The 10050-nt window shown below is 44.3% G+C and overlaps 1 protein-coding gene across 9 annotated transcripts in view; it reads right to left on the bottom strand.

The window, feature by feature from the left end:
• The window catches only part of KHDRBS3 (KH RNA binding domain containing, signal transduction associated 3), a 272767-nt gene that overhangs the window by 228381 nt on the left and 34336 nt on the right, over window positions 1–10050 (bottom strand). For 5 of the 9 annotated variants that reach the window (XR_003793559.1, XR_003793561.1, XR_003793558.1 and 2 more), the window contains exon 1: window positions 9824–10009. The exons of 3 other annotated variants lie outside the window; for them this stretch is intronic. Coding sequence is in view for 2 of the 6 variants with exons in the window: in XM_029222868.1 (XP_029078701.1) it covers window positions 9824–9911 (88 nt within the window). In the remaining 4 variants the exon portion in view is untranslated. Of the gene's footprint in view, window positions 1–9823; window positions 10029–10050 lie in introns of those variants that run through there. One more of the 9 variants, XM_029222867.1, reaches the window with a different exon arrangement.

Here is a 10050-nt window from a genome sequence, read left to right on the forward strand (position 1 = left end):
TTTAAAGTTGTTTCGAAATAAAAATTTTAATGCCAGGAAAAAAAAAAAACGGGAGGGGGAGAGGAAAGGAGAAGACAGACCAATACCTACAACATGCCATGGCACGTAGGAATATGAAGAAGTTATGGAAACATGGGAGACGGAAATGAATAACCTGGAGGAGTCAGACAGTTTATCCATCCCTGCCCAAGTCCTTCGCCCGGCCTTCGCAACGATGTCTGCATCCAGCTAGTCCTCTCTGAAAAAGCCTCCTCCATAAAGCCTATCTTGGTCCTGAGTGAGAGAGGCGGCCTTCTTTTATCACAGCACTTAACACACTCTTAAAATTGTTCCCCCCATGTTTATCTCCCCCGTTGGATTACAAATTTCTTGATAAAAAATGAGGACGAGGAGGAGGATGGCGGGAACAGCAGCTACTCGCCCTGTACTTACTAAACGTCAGGCACGACACTAAACAGCTCTTAACACGTATCTCATTTAAACCTCAAAAAACTTCAAAGGGGATTTATTAATTTTTTATCGCCATTTCTCCATCACAGAAACTGAGGCTGAGAGGGGTCCATGTATCCAAAGTCACAGCCCAGAGAAGGAGAAGTGGCAGCGCTCAGATGTGAACTCAGGTCTGTCTGATTTAAAATTATGTCCTTAGCCACACTCGCCTGAGTCTTTAGTTAGCTGTGGCTTGCACATAGGAAGCAAACAAAAGGTGAGAGGGATTTTTCTAAGCATTCGTGTTCGCTGAGCACACCCAACCAGAGAACAAGGGACAAGGGTGGCAAAAGGTGGCAGGAGAAAGCCAGCCCTCAAAAAATTACTGGCAGATAGTCCACTGCACTGGTAGGTGACCAAGAGTTGATGTATGAAATTCACATAGAAAAAATAACATATATTGGATGTAAAAATATATTCTAATTTAAAAAATTTTAGTAAAATTAAACAAATACATAATCACTGTCATTTCACCCTAATGACACGTGCAGAGAGGGGAACACAGGCTCAGAGAAGTAACTGGCCCAGAACAAACAGTTCAATATAGCAGTGCAGATACTCAACAAATATTAAATAAATGAATGGAGTGAAGGAAACCTCAGTATAAATTTCTGAATTCCTATGGACTCAATCCAGTATTCAGCTCTGCTAAAATTAATAAAAGTAGAATCATGGCTTTGTCCAAATTTCCCCATGGTTTTGTTCCTGGTACTGATCAAGTCCCTTGGCCCACTCAAGTCAGTAGACAAGGGAAGGCAAGAGGAAGCAGCAATTTCCACACCAGCTGACAAAGCTTTTGTTACTACTGCTTGCTTCTTTACACATATCAAAGAATTTGACTTTTATACTCCAATGCAAATAACTGTCAGGACTATAATTTTCCCCCAAAAAATAAACAGATTACAATGGCCGGTAGCCATAAATCAGACGACCCTAATACTTTCCTTAAAAACAATTTCAATTCAAAGCTTCTGAAATATTTTTTATTTAGGGCACAGTAAGCCTTATAATGTAAGTAAACCCTATAATGTAAGTTAGCTGCATGACCTTGAACAAGCTATGCATCTCCCTCACCTCCATTTCTTTAGCTGTAGAATGAGAACCACCGCACGACTTCCTGAGGCCCCAGAATTAAAGGAGGTATCGGGTGGAAAAGAACCTGCAGCAGTGCCAGGCACAACTCAGGAACAAAACAGAAACAGGCCATAATGATTCGCAAGCGCTGGCTACAGAGTATGCCTCTTAAAATGTCAGAAATATGAAAGGTTAATATCAGTACGTGAATTTCAAAAGCAATGCAAGCTTGTTGATGGATCAAGACTAACACTGATTCAGGAGAAGCTACCTGTGTGGAGGAAGAGGGTGACCTGGCTATGTGGAGCGCCATCTAGTGGAAGAAGAATAGAGCACAAGTGGCATAAGTAACTGAAGTAGAGCGGGGAGAGTAAGGAAAAATGACGAGGATGCAAACTGTCCCTTCTCCCTCCTCCTCTCCATTACAATTTCTCCATAGGAGCTTGAACCAACAGTGACCCCAAGTGTAAGATTCATATCAAACACAGAGATCAAAAAGGGTGCTCTCACACACTCATGCTCTTTATCATACCAAGGAAGAACATCAATAATAGGCCAGGAACACCTTTTAAAGTCCTTAAAATAGCAGCAGGGGCTGATGGGCGAAAAATTATGGAAATGTGAAAAATTATGGAAATATAAAGCTTACCAATTCAGAGCAAGATACCTTGTGCTTGTGGAGAGGGGCTGCTGAGTGCCCAGACATGTTTTAAGATGTGCAGTCATACATCTGTTTATGGAAGCCTCATTTGTTAATGGAAGCTTCAGGTGCTGCGTCGTGAATAGCATAATAAAAATCAGTCAGAGCTGCTGCTAATTTTGTACATGATACTAATGAAAGAGGCTTCCTAAAGAATGAGTTTCCCCTTCAGTATCTCCAGGATCGGAAAACTAAAATCATTCTAAAACATAAAATTAACCTGAGGAATGAAACTGGATAATTTATGTATTAAGTTCTTATTGTATACTTTACTCTGCAAAGTGCCGCCAGTACGCACACACCTGTCTCAGGCAATTCTCTGAAATGAGCAGGTAATGTCTGTCTAGCACTCATTGCATGTCAGACACTGTACTTAACCTCACGCCTAACACAACCACCCCACAAGGCAGGTATAAGGTCTCCAACTTTACAAATGAGAAGCTGAGGCTCCGAGAAGTTAAGTAACTGGCACAGGCTCACAGACTAGAAAGTTGTCGCCTCCCATAATCCCGCGGCCCTTTTAGAAGCTCTTCCCTGTGAAGTAACGCCGCTCCCCATGGAAACGCATCCACCAGACATTCCGCGCTGCCCATGGTCACACAGCTCGTACCCCACGTGGTCGCACCACTGTCTGCCCCTCTGTGCAGTCAGCTCTGCTCACGGATGACCAGTCCGACGCCGGGCAGTGCATTTTAAGAGCTGCGTGACAGAGATCTTCCCAGGGGGGTCAACATGAAAACCCAGCCACGAAAGCTCCCACCTCTGCCTGGAGCTCGCAGGTAAGCTATGCGGTACAGCGCCCTGGAGGTGGGCAGATACAGATCTGAATCCCGGCTTACCACTTGTTAGCTGTCTGACCTTAGGCAAATTATTTAACCTTCCTGCCCTCAGTTTTCTCACCTATAAAATAAGGTAAAATGATTTACTCTTTTAAGACAACTCTTAGAAGAATTAAATGAAATAATGTACATAAAGCATCTAATCCAGAAAAGGTTCTTGATTAACAGTAACTATGATTATTAACAATTGCAATCAAGTATATTCAAACACCACTCCCCTTCAGAAGGCCAAAACCATTATCTGCAGGAATATCTTCTTGTATGTTCTAGCACTTCTTTTTTCCTTTTATGGACCTATTTTTAGAAGATGGAGAATTTTTAAACATACCATAAACTGACTATAAATCCCTGATATCATACCAATTGTGTCTGTGATAGAGTATTAAAATACCAATACAAAGAGCCCTGTGTCTCTGAGAGATTCCCTCAAGAGAGACTGAACTTTATCAAGAGACTCTTGATTAATTTTCAATACAGGAAGTTTTCCATTCCCTCCTTGACTACTGAAATATACATAATTAAAAATCCTTACCTTGAATGCTTACTGAACACTGAAAAGTACTGCCGGAGAACACAGAAAAAAAAGGAGCTTGCCTTTTTTGGTAAAACACATTTTCAGGAACCTCTTTTAAAAATTCATCATCACAAATGGAAATTCCAAACTGGCTTCTACTACAATGAAACTCTTATTTAAAAACAAACAACAATGTTGGGTTCCACCCCTCTGCCTCTTAAAGTATCCGATCAAAACACTGCAGACTTGATTTAAAAGTTCAGCCTGACTACTTAAAGCTGCACACCTAGACTGGGCAAGTTACTTTACCCTTTTGAGCCTCAGATGCCTCACTGGAAAAAATAAAGGAAGTGGGCAGGGGATAAAACCACCTACCTTGCAAGATCTTGTGGGGATCAGAGACAATGCACAGGAAGCACCTGGCACAGAGGCCCTTGATTTGGCAGCTTTTATTATAATCATTATTCCAAAGCTAAGGAACACGCTACTTCTATTTTCTGATGAAACATGAAAACCATTCTATCTCCACTCAGGGGGAGCCATGACAACAAGCAAAGGGTCTTGTGACGTCCAAGTTGCTGCTGGCATTGCATCTGTGACCCCAATTGCTCCTTGGGCTTTGGGTGTCTATCTGGCATCTGAGATTGAAGATTAACTCCTTCAGGTAAGAAGGCTTATTCGGCAAGTGACGAGGGCCTCCAAATTTCTGGTTCAATCCTGCCATAAGAAATCTCATTAGGAGTTTAGGGAAGGAGAGCTAATTGTATTACAGTGCACTGGCTAACAAGTTCCTCAAGAAAGAATAAAAGTAAATAAGCATCTGATTCAAAGCAGATCTGATAACATCTTCTCATTACCTCCTGAGAAGGACCCCTACTGTTCCACCACTTGCACAGAGCCCTGGGATGTTCTTCTGCTTGTTTAACGCTGCATTTCACTTAGAACTTCCCTTCATTTCTGTCTGCAGAGCTGCTGGTGACCTCCTCCTACCCCCGACTCAGGGGCTCTGAAGTAGTAAAGAGTCAAGCCTTTAATGACTGCCAAACTCCAAATATACTTTCTAACACTTCTACCGTTATGAGAATTAAAACACAACACTGAAACGAAGACTAGAGTTTGCCAGGGATACGTACCAAGAATTATATGAGGTGCTGAAGACACAAAGACGTGTAAGACCAAGCCCTGCCTCCCAAGCACCCCACACTCTCCCAGGGAAGACAAAGAGATCCAGTCAGTACAGTGTGATGACTATGACCCCATCAGAGACTTAGGCAGTGGCTGCTTCGGGACCAGAAAATAGGCACTCTAACCCATTTGGTGGGGGAGGTAAGTGGTCAGAGGAGATACCTACAGCAGAAATCGGAAGGATAAAGTATAACAACAGACGCTACATAACCCATCTTTCAATTCCGGCACAGGCTAGGGAGAAAAGAACAAACTGCGCCTAAGAGGCCAGAGTTTGAATCCCCCTTCTGTCATTACTAACTGTACCATCAGAACCTGACCCTTTATACGTCCAAGGCTCAGTGTGATACGGTAAAGAACAATGGGCTTGGAGAAGAACAAAGCTTGAACCTCCACCTGGACATTGTATAAGTATGTCACTCTGGGTGACTCAACTTTATTGTTGGAGTCTTGGTTTCTACAGGTGAAATATTAGGCTAATAGCCTCTACATTTCTGGGCTGTTCCCAGTATTGAGATTATAGACCTAACCGGGCACAGAGAAGCACCTCGAAAATGTTCCTAGGCTGAGAGTTAAATCTAAACTGCCTGTCACTAAATATTTCAAAAGAACAGCTGAAGGCTAATAAGACATTCCTTAGGAAAGGAGAGGGCATCTATAAACTTAAAACTCACTCTCAATCTAATGCAGAGAGAGCCGACGTTCCTCAAGAGCAGAGACTCTTTTTCCCTCTCCACCTTCAGGACCAGCACAAATGTCCCGCGTGGCAGGTTCTCAATAAACCTGCTACTAACGTCCAGATACCAAAACACGGTAACTGACAGTCACTGGATCCCTTTGAATCATAACACACTATAAAAAATTCAAAATGGTTTATCTAAAAATGTGAGTCATGCATCCATTTTCTTACAAAAAACAAAACCTGATAACCCTAAGAAAAACTATTAAAAACGTAAGTAACCACATCCTTCTCTGGATGAAGCAGAGAATCACACACTATGGCATGAAGGCACCACAGCTAAATATAACTCTGTAATTTTCATTCTCATTCTTCTCTCTTACTTTAAATGCCTGACAACACGCAAGCGATCAAAAACATTTACAAAAAGGATCCCCCAAAATGAAACTCTTAAGCCATTGAGTTTTGTTGAACAAAGAGATGCACTTAAGGCAAAATAATGATCCTTCCTTTATACATGTTTACCCCTCACACATATCCTGAGTAATGCTAAGAGTCCTTTATTATTAGAGACATTTATGTAATACGAAAAACACTTATTTATCTCGACATGAATAGACCACCATAATCTGGAATCCTTTGCTCCACTTCCTCTTGTAACCAACCACTAAATATAACTTGGCAGTGAACCAGCCACCAATCCATATATTACATCAGATAATTAAAAATACAGGGTTATGTAATCTTATTTAATGGTTACTTGGCTTGGATTGAAAAACATCCAAAGCAATACCAGAGAACTGGATTAAATTATAAGCGTAAGACATTTCTGAAGATGATTTTTAGTAAGAGTCAGCACACCCCCTACTAGCAAATATAATATTAAACATGCAATGCTACTTTCATCTCCAATTAACCTCCTTGGCAAGAAACTGCAATGTCAACTCACTCTATAGGCAGTGGTGTTTGGGGGGAGGCAGAGAGGCGATTAAAAAAAGTCTATTTTATTTGATTCGGTTTAACATCAAGCAAACATTACCCATTACTATTGGCAAAGAAACAAAAGCATTCGATATTCGAGGGGTGGGGGGAAGGAAAATCAGTTATCCTGAGAAAACAGAAATAAAAGTCAGGAACTAATGTCCGCTACGAAACACAAGCCTGGAAAGTGTAAAAGCCAACCTATGTTAGCAGAGAAGCACACATCTTGATGTGATCCCAGCTCAAGTTCTTACTTAAGCATTATTAGGAAAAAAAAGTAATTCCGCTAGGAAGTTGAACATGTTTACAAATGCTGAATTTTTTTAAAGAATGACCACACCTCATTTATCAACTGTTTCATTATCATAGTGTGTTGATTACTGAAATCATATATTGGTCTCCAGAGAGCTTTAATTCAAAAATGCCCCTTAACCTGAGCACTAAAATCCTGTAGGATAAATCTACCGTGAATGTTTGTTTCTTCAAAGAAGATCACTAGACAAGCACAGAAACAAACTTTTTAACGAAATCAACAGGAAGCCGACAGGAGTCAACAGGAAACAAGCATATTAGTTATATCGATTTCTGCAGGTAAATTAGCATGTGTGAAGTGTTTCAGAGCCGTCTTTTGAGGAAGGCATAAGTAGGGAGAACAAGGGCCTTATGAGACCAAACACCTGAGTTCAGATTAACCTATCTCAGTTACCTACGAGCTCCCATAGCTGAGGTCCTCAGCTCCCTCCCCTGAAAAATGGAGACAGCAAAGGCTGCCTCACCAGCGTGCAAGTGGGAGAACACAAGTAGACAGCATGTGCCTGAAAGAGCCTCAGAAGCTTTAGAACACTATGCACACAAAGGTCCTGTTAGCATTTGGAGATGTTAACCATCATGTCTATCTGTTACACGTCACTCCATAATAAAGCAGAGGTGTGCACTGCTGACTCATCAACACTGTACAAGTTAGTGTCCGAATCTGGATTCCAGTATCGAGATTCAGAACAACATCTGAAAAACCAGGGCCTCCTTTAGATGCAAACAGTCAAAAATACAGGTAAAAAAGAATAAAAATGCTCTCAACAGCCACTCACAAGATGATTATCAGATTTAAAATCAATTTCCTAATAGCCAATTCAGATTTAAGACACCGTTTTAGCAATGCACTTGTAATTTTGAAGTTACGTAACAGAGAGTAATTAATATTTTAAATGACAGGGTTCTGCATTCCAGACACCAGCCTGTGATTTAAGGGGGAAACATTTTAGTCTGAAATAATCTAAATTAACAGTAATAAGAGCACCTGAGCAGTATCTCTTTCTTCCTCCACATAACTGTTCAGTGTGAGAAGCGTACTTCTTACAAGAACTACATTTTTGATGGAAAAGTAAGGTAATCTGGTTTAAGGTCTTAAAAAAACCATTAAATGGCAACACTGTCCAAGATCTGTTTCAAATAACTGGAGGCAGTTACCACAGGTACAAACTCAGAAACCAAAAGAATTTTGAGTGTATGAGAATGAATGTACTGCAGCAACCTGGCACAGAAAAATAATTCTGACTTTTAAAATAAAATAACTTACTACACTTTTGTTAAACTGCTTCCTTAATTGAGTACAACGTAACTTTGATTCAGCTTCTTTATTAAGAAAAGTGCACTCATTCTACAATCCAGAATATTTCTAACGCCAGTGATCTCACACAATGTACAAAGAAATATCTTTCAAAGAGATGACAGCCCAGCAGGCAACAAAAGATATATGTAAATCACAAAGAGCAAGGAGTACAAACCTAACTGTAGGGCTGTTCGGAAGAGCACGGCAATAAAAATTCTCTTACTTTAATGCATGCCCATTACTTCTTCACAAGCCCATGTTATTAAAGAAATAAAAATAAGCTTACAATTAAAATAAAATGGGGAAGCTCTGTGAACCAGTCTCCGTTCAACAAATTAAATATCAAGCTGAAATTCTTGGAGACAGTGAGTCTCCACCACCACCCTCAGCCAACAACACGCACACCCTACTCGGAAGAACTGGTTGCAACACGCAAATACTGGAGGTCGCTGTTTTAAAATATAGATATCTATACACAAGCAGAATATGTCTGCCTCATCTTTCACTTCCAACAATAAAAGAGCCAGGGCCAGCATTAAGACCAGCAGACCCGCCTAAGTGAGGAAGCACAGACTGTCAAGGCGCAGTGAGTGATTCAGGCAAAAGGTAACAGATCCGACCAGATAATGTTTCTGCCATCACCCAGAGAAACAGCAGACCAGCGGCTCCCAAACCCAGCTTTCTCTGAGACACGTACTCCAGATCCAGGAGGAATAAAGGGCTGGTCCCGGGAAGGCAGGCTTAATTTACCGTCCATCCCAGAAGATTACTCAGGAAGCCTGAGGAGGAACAAGCCTGGGAACACTGTCCTGGGCCCGAACGCCTCCTGTACCCCCTGCACCCCGTGGCCTGCATCCCCCAGGGCTGCTCACACCCTGAGCTGGCCGGAGTAGTGCTAAGATGGCACAGGCAGCAGAGGCTCCGCGGCCGGCGTTCCGAATCCCCAGGCAGCCCCCAAGGAGGGCGGCCCAGCCAGAGCCTCCCAAAGAGAGGACCGGCAAGCCAAGAAGCGGGCTCCGGTGTGGGCCTCTTCTTCCCTAATGGCCCTCGAGGGCCAGCCTGCAAGGCTTGGCATGAGCTGCCCACCCCCAGGGAGGGCGGCTAGAGCCTGGACCCGGGACAAAGAGGGGATGCGACAGGAGACGGGTCTCTGCCACTGGGACCGCTGGCCCTGTTCCTCCAAAGTGCCTGAGGTCTGACCCCAAACCTCCTCCAAAGGTCCTCAAACTTCACCAACAATCCAAGCACCTGCTCCCTTCACCTCTTCTGCATTCGATCCCCTCAAATCCTTCCATTTCCCTCCAGCTTGCTCCAGTTCCTTCCCTCCAGACAAGCCAAACGCACTAGTTCCCCGAGTCCCCCGCCCCACTCTCCCCCTCCAATGAGATCATTCAACCCCGCCCTGACGAAGCCCCCAGATGTTCGCCGTCCCCCACTCATAAGTTTCCCTTGGGTATCCTCGAGGCCCCAAAGGTTTCCTTCAAGTCCTAGCCGAACGCCTCAGCCTCCTCCCTTCCCGAGTCTCCCCAACGCGCACACACATCTCGGCGCTCCCCAGGTGTCCGGTACGCTCCCAGGTCCCTACCTGAACGCCCCCAGGTTGCGACCTGCGTCCCCTCCAGTCGCCCCAAGGGCGACGGCCAGCCAGCCCCACGCTCCCTCCTTGCCCGCCGGTCCCGACCCTCCCGGTCCCCGGCCCCCTGGCCCGCCGCTCCCGGGTCTCCAACGGCCGCGGGCCGGCGCGCGCCCCTACCTTGGTTCACCAGCCGCAGGGCGTGCGTGAAGGAGGGGTCCAGGGAGTCCTTCTCCGCCATCAGCTCCGGCAGGTACTTCTCCTCCATGCTCGCCGGCCGCCCGGGCCCGGGACGCGGACTCGAGGCGGGCGAGCAGCGCCGGCCACGCAACCCCCGACCCCGCCCGCGCCCTAGCGGCGCGGAACCCGGGCCGGACGCCGCGGCCGGGGCGCGGCGGAGCCAAGCC

Source organism: Monodon monoceros, unplaced genomic scaffold (genome assembly GCF_005190385.1).
Source record: "Monodon monoceros isolate NGI ecotype Baffin Bay Population unplaced genomic scaffold, NGI_Narwhal_1 Super_Scaffold_14, whole genome shotgun sequence".
Classification (NCBI taxonomy): Eukaryota; Metazoa; Chordata; class Mammalia; order Artiodactyla; family Monodontidae; genus Monodon; species Monodon monoceros.